The following is a 19,955-nucleotide window of genomic DNA, read 5'->3' on the forward strand; positions in this document are numbered from 1 at the left end:
AGAGTGTTTAATCTATACCAGACCATTGGCAAACATTTTCTGTATGAGGCCCAGTTGTAAAAATTTTAGGCTTTGTAGGCAATATATAGTTTCTGTTGTAACTATTCAACTCTGCTGTTATGGCACAAAACAGTCATAAACAATGCATAAACAGTGAGCATGTTTATGTATGAACATTGAAATTTGAATTCCATATAATTTTAATGTCATGAAATGCTAATCTTTTTTTAAAGCCATTAAAAATGTAAGGCCATTTTAGCTCACAGGCCGTACAAAAACAGGCAATAGTCTAACTGTGGCCCATGAGCTCCAGTTTGCGAACAGCTTGAATTAGGCCGGGTTGTTGGAGAAATTTAGCAAACTGCACCTTAGCATCAAAACAGACTGCAGGATCTTTAGAGTCACAGCATTCTCCCAGGCTTTTGAAGGTTGGCTCAAGTATTTTACTGAGAAATACTTCTGGGACGTCAGTTCTCCTAGATAGTTCAAATGTATACCTGGCATGAGAGAGAAAGAAGATGCACTTTAACATGCATGGGTATACTTGTGAATATGTATCATGTTTTGAAATTTGCATCTATAACAAAGGCAGAGCACCTGGTTTCTGCATCTTTAATTAAAAATAAAAGGTTTAGCTAAAACAGAATCCAAATCAACAAGTTTAGGATTCAAAACAATATTCTCATTGAAATACAAGTTATTAATAGTTGCTTTAAAGTTATTGTGACCAGTTAATACTGAACTAAAGCTTTGTCTGTACTATATCTATAGTCACATACTACATTATATATATCTACTTCAAATGCATAGGGAATTGTCCATGTGTAACTATAACACAATTCTATCTAAAGCATCAAATGCATATGGAACTGTCCTTTGTGTAACTATATCACAATTAATTCTATATAAAGCATCAAGTAGGTACTTTATGTGGCTATTCTGTGAAAATAGATTTCCATAAATTTCTTTGATTATCTTATCCCATTGCTGTCTATGCATTTATGAAAACAATGAGTATTTTGATAAGTATAGATTTTCAGTGCAGTCTAAATTCTGCTCTCTGATATTGATAAATGTTTTTCTGGCAATTTGACCTACTTGTGAAATTTATGCCATGAATGTGCATATACTATTCATATTTTAATTCTTTCCTTAGTGATGCCAGGTAAAGGTTAACCATTTCTCCCCCATCTAGTTTCTTTGTCATTTAATGCCAGTGAATATCCATACTGTCAAGGAGATAATTAGATCATCTCTACTTACCTGTCCATGGCTTTGGTGTTTCCCTTGCCACACACATCTTTACTTGTGGGCAACGCAACTTCTGGCAGCTCTGGCGGCTGAGTAGCTGGCGTGAAGTAGACACACATAAATATGTCCATGGGTGTTCTTTCTTGACAACAGTCCCTAAACTTATCATTCTTTGTGGATAAGTTGTCACAGATTTTTACTGTGTGTTCAGGCAGCTACAAAAGCAATTGTGATTTTTATATATTGTTAGTTTTCTGGTAGATCCAAAGTAAGGAAGGTTAACACAGCCTTACCAGCCTTGGCAGTGGGTATAAAAAAGTCAGTGGGAATGCTCTTAGAAAGTAAATTGGTATAATATTTTTGGAGGGAAATTTGTCACTATGTACTAAAAGCCTTAAAATGTAAAATTTAACTTCCAAGAATTTATCCTCAGAAAATAATTATGGTGAAGAGAAGATTTAGTTATAAGACTCTTAAGGACAGAGTCACTTAAAATATAAAAAAACCCAAACACCTAAACCCAATAATAGAGGACTAGTTAGATAAAAGTAAAGTATACCTAGAAGATCAATGTAGTATATTTTATATAGATATATTGAGAAGGAAGAAAGGAGAGAGAGAGAGAGAGAGAGAGAGAGAGAGAGAGAGAGAGAGAGAGAGAGAGAGAGAGACCTATTAATGACTTAGCCATTATAAGTCAGGTTATAGAAAAGACCCATTAACACAGACACATATTCTTAATGGGAAAAGACCAGGCAGCACAATATTGCTGCTCCTGAAGAGATCCATAGACTTTAGACAAATGAGAATGACTTTATTCAAAATAACTGTTCAAACTCATATCTACTTGAAAGTATTGTGCAAATGAAAAACGGTGGAAGAAACTGAACTGACCATCAAATTCTGACAGTTATAATAAGAACAATAATAATTTCTAATAGTGAAATGGTTGCAGTATTGTCTAATGGAACTTTACTATATGATGATGAAAATTATCTGTATCTGTACTAATACTAGTGAGCATTTGAAATGGGGGCTAGTGTGACTGCAGAACTAAAGTTTAAATGTCATTAGTTTAATAATAATTAACTTAAATAACTATATGTGGCTAGTGATGTGGTACCAGGCTCTGCAGGTGCACTAAGTTCTTGGGAATCAGATAACCTTGTCTTTGTGTGTGGACTTCGCTACTTACCAGCTGTGTGGCTTTAATTATTGACCCTTACTACTATTCTGTTTTCTCATCTGTAAAGTGGATTTAATGTATTTAAGTTTCATAGGATATATGTAGTTATCATTGAGATGATACGTATAAAAAGCAGCTTAGAGGAGTGCTTGCCACTTAGTGTGTGGCACATGATGATGATGACGACGACGACAACAACAACAATGACGATGGGGATTCTCTTACCTCCTTGGCCATGCAGTCCTCAGAGGTAGACCCACAGCACTTGGAGAGGATTGTGGTAACATCTTCAGCGAGTGGCAAAACATCCTCCAGATTAGCAGTAGGTGCTTTTTGGGCTAATTTAATGAGATGGCTAGACAGTTAAAAAAAAATCGGTTAGCTTTCTCCAAATCTCAGTTTCCTTGGTTTCATTATGAGTAAACACACTAGACAAATATTACCATAATTTCAACAATTCATCCTTAACAGCTGCACGGGGCACATCTGCTCTGCAATGGAGCCTATGTGCTGAAGCTACTACTCAAAATTCAGTCGTCCCCAATGATTTTTTCAAATTTTCAGTACTCACATTCTCTTTTGGCCAGATCTACATAGTTGAAGGGTGCCTTTAAACCCTGACCAGGTTGCTCAGTTGGTTGGAGCATTATCCCATAAACCAAAAGGTTGTGGGTTCAATTCCTGGGCAGGGCACATACCTAGCTTGTGGGTTTGATCTCCAGTTAGTCAGGGCTCATAGGGGAGGTAACTGATTGATGGCTCTCTCTCTCACATAGATGTTTCTCTTCCTCTCTCTGTCTCTCCGTTCCTCTCTCTCTAAAATCAATAAAAACATGTCATATCCTTGGGTGAGGATTAAAAAAAAATAAAATGGCAATAAAGAAGGCACTAATATCTCTCTATTTAAGACCAATGTGGTGTTTTGGGGGCCTCTCATAATCTTCTTAAATATTTTTATAAATCAACTTACAAACTACAGTAGAAATAAAGTAGTAAAGACCTATAGCCCTAAACCACAGTGTTAATACAGTTGATTTAGGGCATGGAATCCTTACATATTTTATAAGGTTTACAGGGAATTACGTATTTTATAAGGGATTATGCTATACTGCTGATAAATTTATCTTTTCACTTAATGTATCAGGAATATGTTCTATATAATTAAATATTCTTTATTGTGATAAAACATAATAATAAATTTATTATATTAATCATTTATACATATATAATAATAATATATATGTATTAAAATTGATTTCAGAGAGAGAAACATCAATGATGAGGGAGAATCATTGATCATTTGCCTCCCACACACACCCTACTGGGGACTGAACCCAAAACCTGGGCATGTGCCCTGACCAGGAATCTAACCTTGACCTCCTGGTTCATAGTTCAATGCTCAACCACTGAGCCACACCAGCTGGACTACCATCTCACTCATTTTTAAGTGTATAATTCAGTAATGTTAAGTAAATTCACATTGTTGTAACAGATTTCTAGAATTTTCTTATCTTATAAAACTGAAACTCTAGATCCATTAAATGCTGATTCTGGCACTCCTTACTTAGCAGCCATGTTTTTACTTTCTGTTTTTATGATTTTGACTACTTTAGGTACTCTATATGACTAGAATCATACAGTATTTGTATGTGACTGCTTATTTTCTTTGTATAATGTCCTCAAGGTTTATTCATGTAATAGCATGTGACGAGACTTTTTAAGGCAGCATAATATTCCATTGTATGTGTATATCACATTCTTTATCTATTCACCTGTCAATGGATATTGGATTGCTTTCGCCTCTTGGCAATTGTGAATAATGCTGCCATGAACATGGATGTGTAAATATCTCTTAAGATCCTGCTTTGGGTACCTAGGGATATATACAGGTTGGGGTAAAAGTAGGTTTACAGTTATGAGCACATGAAACAGAGTTTATTCTTGTATTAATTATTAATTATTGTATTTTCCATAATAAAAATGGCAAACCTACTTTTGGCCTAGTCTGTTTACAGAAGTGGGATTGCTGAGTCATATGGTAATTCTATTTTTTTTTTTTTGAGGAAACTGCATTGTTTTCCATCATGACTGCACCATTTTGCATTTCTGCTAACAGTGCACAAGGATTCCAATTTCTTCACATTCTCACGGATGCTTTTGGCAGTGGCAATCCTAATGGGTGTTAAATGGCAGGGTGGTTTTGATTTGTGATTAGTAGTGATGTTGAGCATCTTTTCATATGCTAGTTGGCCATTTTTATATCTCCTTTGGAGAAATCTCTAATTCCTTTTAATCAGGTTATTTGGTATTTTGTTGTTGAGTTGTATCAGTTTTTTAATGCACACTGGATATTAAACCCTTGTTAGGTATATGATTTGCAAATACTTTTTCCCATTCTGTAGGTTGCCTTTTCACTCTGTTGATTGTTTTCATTACTGCTCAGAAGTTTTAGGTTGATATAATCTCCTTTGTCTATTTTTGCTTTTGTTGCCTATGCTTTGAGTTAATTCCAAGAAATCACTGCCAAACCTGATGTCCTGAAGTTTTCCCCTATGCTTTCTCCTAGGAGTTTCACAGTTTTAGGTCTTATATTTAGGTTTTTAATTCATTTTAAGTTAATTTTAATATATGGTATAAGGTAAGGGTTCAACTTCATTCTTTTGCAGTTTCCCCAATACTATTTGAAGAGACTCCTTTTTCCCTGTGTAGTCTTGGCTCCCTTGTCAAAAATCATTTGTCTAAATACATAGGGTTTGTTCCTGAGCGCTCTATTTTGCTTCATTGGCCTATATATCTTTTTATACTAAGTGCTACTGCATCTTGACTATTGTAGCTTTGTAGTATGTTTTGAAACCAGAAAGTACAAGGCCTTCAACTTTGTTCTACATTTTCAAGATTGTTTTGGCTATATGGAGCCCCTTGAGATTCCATTTGAATTTAGGATGCATTCCCCCCCCCCCATTTTTGCCAAAAAATACTATTGGGATATTGGTAGGAATTGCCTTGACTCTGTAGATTGGGATATTGGTAGGAATTGCCTTGACTCTGTAGATTGCTTTGGAATAGTATGGACATTTTTAACAATATTAATTCTTCAATCTGCGGGCATGGAATGTCTTCCTCTTTATTTTGTTTCATCAATTTCTTTTAGTAATGTTTTATAATTGTTATTAATATTCTATTATAATACTAGAGACCTGATGCATGAAACTCGTGCAAGAGTAGGCCTTCCTTCCCCTGGCTTCCAACACTGGCTTCCCTCTGGCACCTGGGACCCAAGCTTCCCTTCAGCACCCAGGACCCAGCAGGGCTGCCAGCAGATAGGGGACCAGGGGCCACGGCAGGAGGGACCAGGTGGGGTCGCAGAGGATGGGCAGAGACCCGCCCCTATGCCCACTGCAGCCTTGCGCACAGCCCACAGTTCCTTTCAAGGTGCACGAATTTGTACACTGGGCCCCTAGTTATATTGTAAATTCCTATGTTCTACCTGCCAACTATACTATATTAATGTAAAAAGAAAACCAAATTGAAGGTCTAGAGAAAATGCCATTTAGTATTTGAGTAGTTCTAATGGAAAATTATTTTTAAATGACTAATGAAAGTAGTTTCTATTCCCACTAAGGAAGCTTAGGATCTGGTGCCAACACAAAATAAATTATTTTATTGCCATTAAAGGAAAGAAGTTTGTGGATCAGAGTAGAAGGAATTAAAGAGACTGTAAATGCTATAAAGATGAGATAAAGTTGGCAAATCTAGATGTCTGAGGAGATATGAAAGATGTGGAAAGTGACAAAATATAGAAAGTGACAAAATTAAAATATGGAGTTAATAGCAGCCATACAAAAATCAAAGGAGAGTTATAAATAGAGTAGCTAAGAAATAGGCATACATTCACAAAACTTAAGAGATACGTATTATACAGCACAAAGCTTCATATAACAAATAAGAATCCAAGAAGTTTCCTCCCAAGACAAAAATGGACAAAGCAAATAACAGGTGATTTTATTTTTGCCTTTATATTTGTAATTTATATTTCTTCTAGGTGCCTGGTGCACAAATTGGTGCACAGGTGGGGTCCCTCATCCAGGCCTGCAATCAGGGCCAATTGAGGCTGTCTCACTAGGTCCTGATTGGGGCCGATCGAGCTGGCTGGCAGAGGGGAGGGACCGCTGGAGGTAGGCCAGCCCCAGGAGGTTTGCTCTGGGAGTGCATTGACCACCAGGAAGCAGCTCCTGCATTAAGCATCTGCCCCCTGGTGGTCAGTGCACACCATAGTGACCAGTCGACCGGTCGACCCGTTGTTCAGTTGCTTAGACTTTTATATATGTAGATTTGTAATGCTAATATGAACACGGAGGAATAATTTCTAATGGTCACCTGGTTTTCCCTAATGAGTATATGGAAAATGTTGATTAAGAGCAAATCTCATGTTTTACAACATAGCCTTGTTTCTTACTGTTCATATTCTGTGTAGACAAAAAAGAACTGGGTATACATTTGAGAACTATTGGAGCATAAGACTATAATCAATATCTTCTAACACAAACACTTTCTTAGGGAACCCTAATATTGTGGATAGATAGTGCAGAATCAAACAGCTGCACATACTGATGCTTAATCCTTACCTGAGCCTTGATTTTTCCTTCTCATAAGCAGCATATTGTGAACAGATTCTATTTGACATAATGGTGAGAAGCGATAAATGTTTAATCTGGAGTCTCTAGAAAAGAAATGAGAGAATCCCTTTAGGCAGTTAAGATCCATTCACAGTAATGTGCAGGAATGAAAAAAGAGACTCTGAATATCATGACTTTTTTGATGACCACAAAACTGAATTCTGAGCAAAGAAACTTATTGAAGTGATGGTATGTCTTATTTTCTAATGAAAAAAATACAAAAGAGGCCTCTTAAGGGACTTTTATGATCCCAGAATCTGAATTTCTACCATCTTAAAAAGGAATAGAATTAATAGAAGAAATGAGAAAGAGCATAATTATGTAATAAATGGTACCTACCTCTTTCAAAAAGCATATGGTGGGGCTTGATGAGGTACAGCAGGACCCTACCATAGAGAGATAACTCTTGGTATAACTGACTAATAGTGGCAGAGGAGCTTGTCCATAATTAATGGAATATTCATACATAAATCTGTGGGGAGGGGAGGAGAAGGGGAAAGAGCATTGGTCAAACCATTTGTGGGAAACAAAATCTACTTTTTCATACGTATTTTCATGGAGAGAAAATACATGTTAAGTTATAGTTTTAATATCTAAAAAGCATTAAGGATGTACAGAAAGGGTTATAATACCAATCACTTTCAATCAATATTGTCATTAAATAAAAATATTACTGTCTAGATTTCCATGTAGATTGCTTGAGAGGAGGTCCATTTGTCCCTTTATTCACTTAGTATCTACAGGTGCATGGCCAATGGTAGATGTATATTGTTAGTTGAATTAATTAAATGCAATTTACCTTTCATGATCTATCTCTGTTTACTCTCCCAGAAAATTGCTATGTGTAGGTTTACTTATTTATTGAAATCTTTTTAACTTTTAGGAGCATAAGACCCTATGGTCCTGAAAGAGACTCTGAAAATTTACAGGAATGGGCAAGCCAGCCAATTTTTATAAAATTGTGACCTGAATTTCATGCCTTTAAATCCCATTTGAATGCCATTGCTTTTGATTTTTTTTTAGTAAATATATTTTTTTCATTATAATTAATTTTCACCATTTGTGTTCATTTTTATGATCTTCCAAGACGAATTTAAAGAATCTCCATATAATCTGGCTCCTTAGTAATGTTAAGCAATGAGAGAGTCAGAGTAATATGTTCTCTTATGTAGTGCAACATGCATTCTATTCACAACTGCTTCTTGGAATGTAAGGAATAAAGTTGTTTATTTCTTATGCTTTAGTGGAAATTAAGTATTAAAAATGTGCATAGCAATAAAATTTTATCAGAATGAGTATATAGCAATCACTAGTTTAAGGGGAAACACTATAGCTACTGTCAAATATTTGAAAATCTGTCATGAAGACAGGGGATCCAAGTAATTCTGCTTCAAGTACTAGATAGGACGAATTGGGTGGGAGCTGGGGAATGGTAGTTTTTCTCTCTGTCTACGAAAGACATTGACAGTAGTCAACAGTGACAGCAATGAGCTGTCTTGGATGAAAGTCAAGTTCTTGTTATTGGAATTTATCCAGGTTGCTGTAGAAGAGGTGTTTGTATATGGTAGGGGGTTAGGTTAACTATAGTTCTGAAATTTTATGCCTTAAAGTTTTACTTCTGATGAAAGCAACTTACTGGTTAGCAAATTCCTTGGGATCTTTCCTGAACGCCTCACAGATTTCATCATTACTTGGCTCTACATAGGTAGGAAATTCCTGTGGCTGGTGCTTCAGGGCAGCCATACAGAGTTTCCTTTCCAGGCCCTCTTGGGTACAGCACTCAGCAGTTCCTGGGTGCACTGGGAATGGGGAGTCACTATCACAGGACTTAGCAGACAATGCTGACGTCTAGAAAGAAAGAAGAGAAACCAGCAAACTCATATATACACGTTTCCAAGATTATAGTCCTACATTCAGTATAACATCTTTAGTTTAAAATTCTCATTAATAACACACTATCCAGGCCAAAGGCTCCATGAGATGATTTGGCAATGTGGCAATTTGCATAATCATAGTTACGGGCAAGTACAGGGTCTTATTTATGTTAATAAATGACTTTCCTCAAAGCAGGAGAAAACAGAACCATCATTAATAAATGGGCTGTGTTTGATTGCAGTCATTAAAAGCTTTATCCTCTAGGCCAGTGTTTCTCCACAAGGATATTAACATCACTGAGGATAAGGGAGGCCATTTCCAAAAGATCTCACATGACGTCCTACCTGATTTCTGCTGCAAATACCCCATCAAGAATCAGGGCCCTCCTGCCCTACTCTCCCTGCTTTATTACCTGAGCAGACTCTTGTTAAGTGCTTTAGTCTTCTGCATTGGTTTGCATTCTCTTAGCCAGTGGTTCTTGAGCCTGCTTTTGCATCAAAATCTCTCATAAAATATATAAAAATTAAATGCCTGAGCTTCCTATCACATAAATTCTGAAACAGTAGGTCAAAGATGAGGCCTTAGGATCTGTTTTCTCCCAAAGCTTGTTCTCATGTGTATCATGGGTTGAAAAATCACTGGTACAACTTAATCCACTGCTTCAACACATATACATTGATAACAGGTGTGCAGACTAAGCCCATCATGAGAGGACCAACAAAGCAATTATAGCCACAAAAATGATCTTTTTGGAAAGAATTTGAAATGAAAATGTAGAGCAGATATAGTTATCATGGAAAAAATTATTTTTGGATTTACTTGGGAAAAAGTACTTTCAAATCCCTATACTTATTTTACATGTTAGTCATCTTTTCAAGGGAAAATACCTAAAGATGTTTCCTATCAATGAAGGCAAGCAACATGATGAATCACTTATGTAGAAGTGAACATCTCTCATCCTCTCCCACATCTAACTTCCATCAGACTCTCAGAACTTAAGAACTCTTTTTTTAATTCTCCTCTCTCTCTCTCTCTCTCTCTCTCTCTCTCTCTCTCTCTCTCTCTCTCTCTCTCTCTCTCTCTCTTCAGTGAATATCTTCTTCCATTCCATTTCTTTGCTTGTCAACTTTCCCATGGTTTCTTTTTATTACCTCCTTTCAAATAAGACTTTTAAAAAGAAAAAAGCATCAACACATTTAAAAAAAAATACGTTGAATAAGCAGGAGAAAGAGGAAGGTGGTGTGCAAAAATGTCAGTGCCATCTCTGCTCTCTTATGATGTCTTTATAATTCAGCAGCTTCTCTCAAATTAGCAAATAAAAATGTTTTTTGTTGTTCTAATCATGGTCAGTAGTTTGATGCTTGCCTATTTTAAGATGGTTCAGAAGGTCAGGTTGAAATTTCGGTTGTTTATGGACTTAGTGATAGGAGAAAATGATTATGAAATTCTTAGAAAGTAGATAAGGGCCAGATAAGGCAATTAATGATAAGAATAATCATTGTGTAGACTCTAGTCCAATGATCTTTGGAACATTGTTTCCGCCCGCTAATTGCTGCAGGCTTACACAGGGAGACATTTGCCTGTAGAGGCCTTTATCAAGATACATTTAAATGCCGTCTGCGTTGGGCCTGATGACTACATTAGTAAATTGCTAGAAACACATGTGGGTTCACTTTTGTTCAGTCTGTATTTTGAACCCTGTCATGTCAGCATTATAATTTCTGCATGTATACTTCAGGGGAGAAATTCCCAAACCTGGTGGTTTATGTATACAGGGCAACTTTTGAACACCAAATTAATTTGAGGCCAACACTGAATTGCTCGGGTCAGTCAGTACCAGGCTTGGCATGGTAAAGGTATGTGTAGATTTTAGGATAAACAAAATCTATTAGAACACACAAAATCTATTAGAACTATTTCCTGAATCAGTATATGCCCCAGTTTTCTCATTTGAACCTGTAGGACTAATGGGCAGAGTTGATTTGTTTTGCTAGAATAAATCTGAGCTCTAGAGGAACAGGCTTCGTATTGCCTCCAAAATTGGAGTAGGTGGAGTCGCTGTCTAGAATTTCCCTAAGATATGGCATAAAGACCTGTGTTGGCTTCCTTCTGTGGGCCACACAGACCCGGCCAGGCCACGCAAACCTACCCTGTTGTCATAGCAGTCAGGGTCAGCCCCTTCAGCACAGCAGGCTTCTGTCAGGGAGACAACTTCCTTCACAAGATGACTGATCTGTTCAAAAGTTCCACTGGGAAATTTTCTGCTGTAGAGGACCATTGATCTGAGGGGAAAAGTAAACCCATACTTAATTCAAATTAATGTTTCCCACATTTGCACATATTAAAATATTCTTTTCAGTTTTTTTAAAGGAATGGTGCATGTATTTTCTTGATGAATGAAAAGAGTATAAAGTTGCCTTTCAGTTTTGCTCTAGGTAAACTGATCTTGTTAAGTGGCAGGAGTTGAACTTGAGAGTTCTATCAAAACAGCCTCATGTTCATTCTTCTCTCAATGAAGCTGCTCTGTACCCTGTTGCCTTTGTTTGCTAGTCCTAGCATGTACTGTTTGCATTTTAATTTACCTTAGAAAACTATTGCTTAATAAATTTTTAGACCACAGCAATGATAGTTCAACTGGAATCTTTGGATGTCCTCCATTTGCCTGCCTTCTCTGCCTCCTTTGACCCTGGGCTCTATCCTGTTAATCTTATCAGAAATCAGTTCAGCCCTTCATGCTGAGTTGAAATTAACCTTACATGCAGTTTCATTCAAGGTCAAGTAACCTAGAGGGTGAGTGAGTGCTTCATACTTACAAAGATGTGAAGTCATCTTTTCCAAAATTGGTTAATTCCTTGCAGACTTTATCCTTCTCATATTCTCGGCCTAGGAATCAAAAAAACAAACAAAACAAAAACAAAAAACATTTTCTTTCTATTCCCTTTTAATTAATGTTTCATTAAATGCGTATGTATAATGGGATCCTTTATGTGACTTATCTGTGGTGAAACTAGCATTTTTCTATATGCAATTCCATTTTTTGGTGCCTTTCTAGCTGTTTTATAAAAATAGATCAGAATTTTATGGCATGCTATAAATATTAATAGACAGCAGAAAAAAGTGATCTAATACTGAAAGTAAATAAGTCAAATGATTATCAGAGCCTATTGATGTGTCAATCATTCTCTTAGGTCCCATCTTTATAATAATGCTAAAATGGGACATTTTGTTCCTCTCTTCTTTATCTTTGTTTCACCTGAGCTCTCAAAAGGGGGGAGGGGGAAAGAGGACAAAAAAAAAAAATAAATCCAGAGAGTGTCTACATTCCTAAGTGAAGAGCTACCCCTCTGATGCAGGACCTTAAAAAGGAGTGTGAGAGAACTGCTCTATTACCCACCTCCAGACTGTATAACAGAAACCTAGGATTTCCGCTGGGGCAAAAGATGAAAATTAGGTAAAATGTTTTTTTGGATAAAGTTGTCAGTGTGGTGGGGTTGGGGGAGTGGAGGGGTGTGCTTCTCCTCATTTCAAGTATAGTAAAAGGGGCTTTGAGAAAAACAATCAGAGACCTTGATAGGTGACCCTTGGAGCATGGGGTACAATGGACAGGTGTCTGATTCAGACTAGAGAAAGCTAAAGGGTTGGGGGCTGATTCAGTGGCCTGGAGCAACAAAGGAGAGGGTTGTGAGTGGGAAGCTTTGTTAAGGCTGTGGACCTGATATGGATCACACAGGACAGCGAGTTTGCCTGGAGTTGTGTTGCCCCTCTCTCCCCCTCCCTCCCCCAAAGGGCTGACTAGAGGACAGTGGGCCACCAATGGTGGGATACCTCTGTGCAGAGGCAGGCAGTTTGAAATCAGAGGTCCGAAGGAAAGTTTTGAGGTGTTAGCTGGATGTGAGAGATCTCCAAGGATGATGAGAAAGATCCCCAAAGAAGCCACAAAGAAAATGCTGACATTGAATGTCTCCCATAACCAGAGGAAACAACACTAGCTCACTAAGCTGCCCAGTGAACTAGTGTTACTTTTTCCTGCTCTTACCTCTTCTGCTGGCTTCTTCCTTCCCTGTGTTTGAGGAACCAAAAGCAGCCTAGAGAGTGGGAGGAAAGTGTACCTGTCCCTCTTTGGCACCACAGGCAATGGGACTGACTGGGGCCTGATCTTGTGGAATAGCTTCACCTTTAAGCAAATTTGCACATTTTTGGCTATTAAACACAAACAGATATTCCCACAACTGTTATGAGGTAGTTATTTCTAGGTTCAAAGGGACCAGAAGACATTTTATTTGAGAGTGAACAGAAAAATCATGGAACTTACTCTTTAGTCCACTCAAGAGACTGGGAAGAGCTAGATTGCTCAGGTTAGGAGGAGATGAGTTTTCTACTGTTTGTGAGACTCACTTGTTCAACACACCTATTCCATATGCAGTGTGTGTGTATGTGTGTGTGTGTGTGTGTGTGTGTGTGTGTGTGTGTGTGTGTGTGTGGAGGGGGGGGGCATGGGAAGTAGTCAGTGTTCTTCCCTATGTCATTATGCAAATAAGTCTAGGACATTTTCCAACACTCTATGGTGCTTTTTCTTTAAAAAAAAAAAATTAAAAGTGACTCAGATTTAAATGACTCAGATTCTGTTCTGAGATAAGTGGTTTTAACTTTTAGTGACTTATCTTCCTGACTTTAAATAATAGGAAATCCATCTCAGGTGATGGCAATTGCTGTCATGCCTTTATCACCCAGATGTCCTCACCTCTCTAACAGTTATAGTCTGTGAGGGTAGAATTTTTTGTTTTATGGTTTAGAATGAAGGTGATTCGATACAGGCTAGAGAAGGTCTCTCCTCCTCCTCCTCCTCCTCCTCCTCCTCCTCCTCCTCCTCCTCCTCCTCCTCCTCCTCCTAAAAATGATTCTCTGTGGATTTGTTAGATTTACTGATGCAAACTACCCATAGAGGAATCTGTTGCACCTTGTATCTTTCAGGTGAATGACTCAAAGTATAGTACTGAGATGAGAAGAGTCAGAACTAAGAACAAAGACATCCTTAAGCAGCGCTTTGTAATAAGGGACCAACTAAAATTCCATGAAAATAACACAGAAGAACCCACATGTTCAAAACCTCTTATTTTGGAAACTAGGACAAACACAGTAGGATTGTTAACACTAATAGTCAGTGGACTACAGAAAGCCACTTGTATCTGAGAACCTTTAAATCTAGCACACTTCCCGGAATTTATTGACTGGTTTACAAAGTTGGATATTGTCACAGTTTCAAAAGGTCAAAATAAGGCAGAAAATGTCCATTAATCATTGATGATATTCTGTGGGACTGGAGAGCAGGCTATACAGGGAAGAATTGAAGGCACAGCTGTCCTGGAACGAAGAGCTGTCACCTCCTGATGCCTGCAGAGTGGTTTTAGGCTGCTCTGAAGGTAGAGCTGGGAGAAGGGGCTGGCAGGAGACTTTGGTTCAGTGGCAGACCTTGACTGTAGCCACGGCTAAATGCTAGCTGAAATGGCGAACAGCCTCTTGGAGAAGTGAGTGTGGTTTGTTACTGGAAATATTCAAATGGAGCTTAAATAACCATCTATATGACAGATTCCTGATTTTAGTACAAGATCGTATCCGCTTGATGACTAAAATCAAGGGATTATTACAAGATAATCCCTTTTAGAAGTAGTAAGAAATTATATGGAACCTTTTTACCCCAAAGCTATGCTTACAAAAAATAGCTCTTTCTCTGTTTAACGCAGAGGGGCTAACTTTGTTAATACAATCTCCCTGTAAAATTGCAGAGATTATTTTTGTTAATACTTTTTATCATGGCTACTCAATAACATTCACAGTGGGAGCCTGTATGCAAATGGAGCCTCTGATAAACCTTTTCGAAAAGCATTTGTTTCTAACCTGTCAGAGTTGGATTTCTCACTTCAGCAAAAAAGTAGTTTTTATTCAGTGTGTTACAGGAATGTGTGAGTAGATGTGAATGTAGAGTAAATGACCACTATAGATGATCTATCCCTTGTTAAATAGCTTTAATGAAATCAACTACTTGTGTTTGCACCAAAGTACATTGGAATCCACAGGTTTTATATAGTGCTTTCGCTAGAATACAAAATGATTAGAGGGGAACGGAAAACTAGATTGACTATATAAGATTTAAAATGGTTTTGAAGCCATTTTTATGGGCACATTCAGCTTTGGGCATGACAGAAGCAAGGAGGAAGCCCAAAAAGGAGGCATTGAGAAAATTCAGAATGTAATATATAAAAAGGTAACACTGCTCTTACAAAACCTACCTGCAGAGGGAGCTGTTGCGCCATGTGTCTTCCAGGTGGAAGACTCGAAATATATCTCTGACTTAAAAATTTTATTTATCCGAAGAGAACATATACTGTTTATAAGATTAGCAGGCAAATATGCTAATCATTTTCTCATCTTCCAAAAAACAACAAATACTGAAGTTAATTTGCAGTGTGATTATTACAAATTGATTTCTATTCCATGGAGTACTGCTTAATAAAATTGTTTTTCATTCCAGTTGAGCAGACGTTGATTCATATAATTAAATTCTATCTTGAACGAATTGTAAATGGCATCCTGTATTCTTTAATGTGCCACGTGGTTTTAAAGCGGGCAATCTGGACTTTGACGTGGCTCCAGTAAATATTGGCATAATCTCAGTGACACTGGTGAAATCTTTTTCACACAGTGACCTTTCGGCATTAAATGTTTACACATTTCATTAACAGAATTTTTGGTTTTTGCAATAACGTGTCTCATTTCTACCTGTATTGTGCAACATTCTGGTAAGCCAAGTCTCATTCTGGAATTTTGAAAAGAAGTTAGATTTACTTTCAGAAAATCTGTCGTGCTCCATGCAACTCACCTCTTCCAACACAGCTGACAATATTCATGAATGCATGCAACAGACATGCCTAAAAGATGTACTCTGTGCCAGACATGGGGTACAGTTTTGAATGTACAAATGAAGAGCAAAATAGACACATCTCTGCCCTCACGGAACTGCAAATCTATTGGGGATAGACAATAAGATACTGTCTTGGTACAAACTCCACTTTAAAAAGGTATTTTGAGTGCTTTAACTATTGCTGTTATAATCTTTCTCTGAAAGCAACTTGGTCCCCTAGAAAAGCTGTTTGTATACCAGGAGCGATCAGTGGACCCTAAATAACACTGAATTGAATACATGCTGATACAGAAAGCTGGGAATTGTCTTGTGTTGCTGTTTTCCAATTTTGTTCAGAAGAATCATGGGGTTTCAGAGCCCTGCTGGGCATTTTATATTTTTGCAATTTCATTTCTGTGGCATTTTTATTTCTATTCTACGCTGACAGGCTCGGCTATGTCAGCAAAGGTCAGTATATTTGCTTTTGCTTTTTAAATTTTATCAATAAGATTCTGGTTTGCAGTGCTTATTAAGCAGTTGGACTAGATATTGGTGATTTCAGAGTAATGATTTTATTTGAGAATTTCAACATTGCTGGCCTGGTTTAGGAAGCTGACCTGAATATTGGAGCTAAAGAAAATTATGAATGTATCACTAGAAACATTTTCTTCAATGAAGAACTAGCAATCAAGTTAACATTTATTTCCATTTCGGGCTATTTTCTGTTGGTTTTATCTTTATATGTAACATTACTCTGGTTTTTCATATTGATATTGATGTTTGCAGGCAGGTGTGCACTTTTCTGAGTTTGAATCCATGGGAAGGAATTCAATTCTTTTAATACTAAATCTAGAGGTCTATATGACATCTGCCTATTAACTACTCTAGAGGAAATTAAATGTACCTCTTAGTATTCCATCAGTGGAACAAATGGGGCCTTTTTTACAGATCTTGAAAATTTTAAAACAGTAGAATATATAGAATAAATGGGTTAGTTGCCCAGCTGCAATAGTGACTTGATAGCCACTCAAACTAATGTCTTTGGGTTCATCATGGGTAGTAGCCTGTATAGATGATATATTCGCCAAAGTCCTAAGGAGGCATTGTTTTTCCATGCATCTCATTCCACCTCCCATTCCCTTCATAAGTTGGGCACTTTTTCACCCCTGCAAACGCATTTGTGGATGACAATAAGGGAGTAAATTTGGGATGGGTGAGGCTGATGTCCCCTGCATCCTGACTTGGGAAACTTAGAATGCATTGCAGGGGTGCAGGGCTTAGTTTTTTAAAGCAATAGAAGAATAAATAATATCAGGGTAATGGTTCACATTTGGGTACCAACAATTAGTCAGGCAATGTTCCAAATATTTTACATATTATCTCACTCACAAAAATCCTATGAGATTCGTAGTTATCACAGTTCACTTCCAATATTTACTACACATTTTTTGTGTCAATTTAAGAACTTCAGCTCTGTGTATAAATTGTTTATATGGAAAATTGTGTTAACATCCAAATAAGCAACATTAACTTTTTGGAGCGTATTTTATCTGTGGGTTTGAGAATTACTATTAGAATTCAGTATTCTGTTTATGGTATTGAAAGATTCTTTATTATTCCTGCCCTTCTGAGGTCTTAATTTGTAATTACAAGTCCTGGAAAAGTTCATTCTTCCTCTTCATATTCCCTTTATTTATTTATGTTTTTAAAGATTTGTTATTGATTTTTGCAGAGAGAGAGGACGAGAGAGATGGGGGAGAGAGAGAGAGAGAGGAGAGAGAGAGAAACATTGATGTGAGAGTGAAACCTCAATCTGCTGCCTCCTGCATGTCCCCTATGAGGGATCTAGCCCACAACCCAAGCATGTGCCCTGACTGGGAATTGAGCCAGGAACCTTTCAGTGCACAGAATGATGCCCAGCCAACTGAGCCACACTGGCCAGGGGAATATTCCCCTTTTAAAGACAAGGTTGTAAGGATTTTTAAACCTTACAAATAGAAAGGTGAGCAGGATGGCTGAAAGCCTGTCTAGTGCTTTGGTTTTTGTGTAGACAGGGACATATAGTAATACTCACTAGGTACTTCCAGGGGTGGGCAAACTTTTTGACTCAAGGGCCACAATGGGTTCTTAAACTGGATCGGAGGGCCGGAACAAAAGCATAGATGGAGTGTTTGTGTGAACTAATATAAATTCAAAGTAAACATCATTACATAAAAGGGTACGGTCTTTTTTTTTAGTTTTATTCATTTCAAACGGGCCGGATCTGACCCGTGGGCCATAGTTTGCCCACGGCTGAAATAGACCTTAAAAAGCAGGCCAATACTAAAATTTTCTTTAAGCAAAATTATCTTACTTTCTATAGAAATTCACTTAGTGCAACAATCATATTTTTAAATCTTGTGTGCTTGGCATTATTCTGGACACACATGAATTTTGAAAAAGCTAATTAACTAAGCATTATGAAATCTGAAGAAAGTATCATTCAATAAGGAATGGCAAAGTCATATTTCCATATTATATACATTTGAGTTGATATAAACAGGAAGTACTGATAATTCTGCTTCATTGGCTAGTTATGGACTCTTTTTTTAAAAAAAAAATTTTTTTTTAAATGTATTGATTTATTTTAGAGAGAGGGAAGAAAGGGGAGAGAAAGAAGAAGGAGGGGAGAGACAGACATAGAAAGTGAAACAACAAGAGATACAGAGAGAAATGTTGATTTGTTGCTCCACATATTTATGCATTCATTGGCTAATTCTTGTGTGTGCCCTGACTGGGGATAGAACCTGCAATCTTAGTGTATCAGGACGATGCTCTAACCAGCTGAGCTACTCAGCCAGGGCCTGCACTCTATCCCTTGACTAAAATAATTTAGAAAATGTTGGACACAGATGATTTTTCTTTTCCTATCCATCCATACATTACAATGGCTATTAAAACTGTATGATTTCTATTTACTCAGTTAACCCAGTGTCAAGGCTATATTATATATACTTATCACTGTCTGTCTCCATTATCATACATGTTTTTTATCAAGAAGATACCTTGAACCATTTAAATGCATTTTTAAGTCCAACAGGTTACCATAAATGGCATTATTTTGTAAAGAGAAACTTCCTTTTTAAATGTTAGTAATCATCCTTTTCTATTATTAATAAAATTATTTCTATAAATGTTTTACAAGGCCCAAACAATTCTATAGTATGTAATTATTATGCTGAAGTACCAACAAACTTTTTTTCCTTAATGAAATACAATTGTCCAAAATCCAGTGAGAAATTGAAGACTCATTATCAGGCACTATCCATGCAAGAATGGCAAACTCAAAGGCCCTTAGGATCGAGGATCCAAGAGAAGAAAGGAAAATGCCCAATGTTGTTTCCATGGTTCTAGTAAAAAAGGGTCTAGACTTGGGGTGGATTTGTATTAGACAGCCTGATCCCTGTAATCTCACCAAAATAGTATCCTGATTTGTAAAAATATAATCAGTTCATTTATGGACTCCATTTATCACATTATGCCAAGTTTTTATTGTATTTTAATAATATGAATTGGGCCGAAACCGGTTTGGCTCAGTGGATAGAGCGTCGGCCTGCGGACTGAAAGGTCCCAGGTTCGATTCCGGTCAAGGGCATGTACCTGGGTTGCGGGCACATCCCCAGTAGGAGATGTGCAGGAGGCAGCTGATCGATGTTTCTCTCTCATCGATGTTTCTAACTCTCTATCCCTCTCCCTTCCTCTCTGTAAAAAATCAATAAAAAAATATATTTAAAAAAAAATAATATGAATTGGTTGGGCAAGGGATGGGAGGTAAGGGTTAGAGTAGGAAGCCATTACAATAGCCCAGTAAAGGGGAACGAGGGCCTGGATAAGGACAGCGTATGGAAACGTCAGTGGAAACACAGGTTTGAGTGGTGTGCTCACAGGCCTGGAGAGCCAGGCATATGCTGGAGGTAAAGGAGGAGGCAAAAAGGATGCTGAGGAGGTTTCTATGGTCGAATGCTTTGTACAAGTCTGAGCCACTTCAAGGCTGAAATGTACACAGTGTGGAAAGATTGAATAGGGCTAA

General features: G+C 37.4%; 1 protein-coding gene across 1 annotated transcript in view; it reads right to left on the minus strand.

Moving 5' to 3' along the window:
- GC (GC vitamin D binding protein) overlaps nucleotides 1-19,955 on the minus strand; it is a 37,946-nt gene that overhangs the window by 13,668 nt on the left and 4,323 nt on the right. The window contains exons 2-9 of the mRNA XM_036335889.1: nucleotides 11,802-11,871; nucleotides 11,138-11,270; nucleotides 8,750-8,961; nucleotides 7,453-7,585; nucleotides 7,063-7,157; nucleotides 2,663-2,792; nucleotides 1,264-1,466; nucleotides 368-497 (exon numbers count right to left, since the gene is read on the minus strand). Coding sequence (XP_036191782.1) covers nucleotides 368-497; nucleotides 1,264-1,466; nucleotides 2,663-2,792; nucleotides 7,063-7,157; nucleotides 7,453-7,585; nucleotides 8,750-8,961; nucleotides 11,138-11,270; nucleotides 11,802-11,871 — 1,106 coding nt within the window. The remainder of the gene's footprint in view (nucleotides 1-367; nucleotides 498-1,263; nucleotides 1,467-2,662; nucleotides 2,793-7,062; nucleotides 7,158-7,452; nucleotides 7,586-8,749; nucleotides 8,962-11,137; nucleotides 11,271-11,801; nucleotides 11,872-19,955) is intronic.

This window comes from Myotis myotis, unplaced genomic scaffold, assembly GCF_014108235.1.
Source record: "Myotis myotis isolate mMyoMyo1 unplaced genomic scaffold, mMyoMyo1.p scaffold_m19_p_1, whole genome shotgun sequence".
NCBI lineage: Eukaryota > Metazoa > Chordata > Mammalia > Chiroptera > Vespertilionidae > Myotis > Myotis myotis.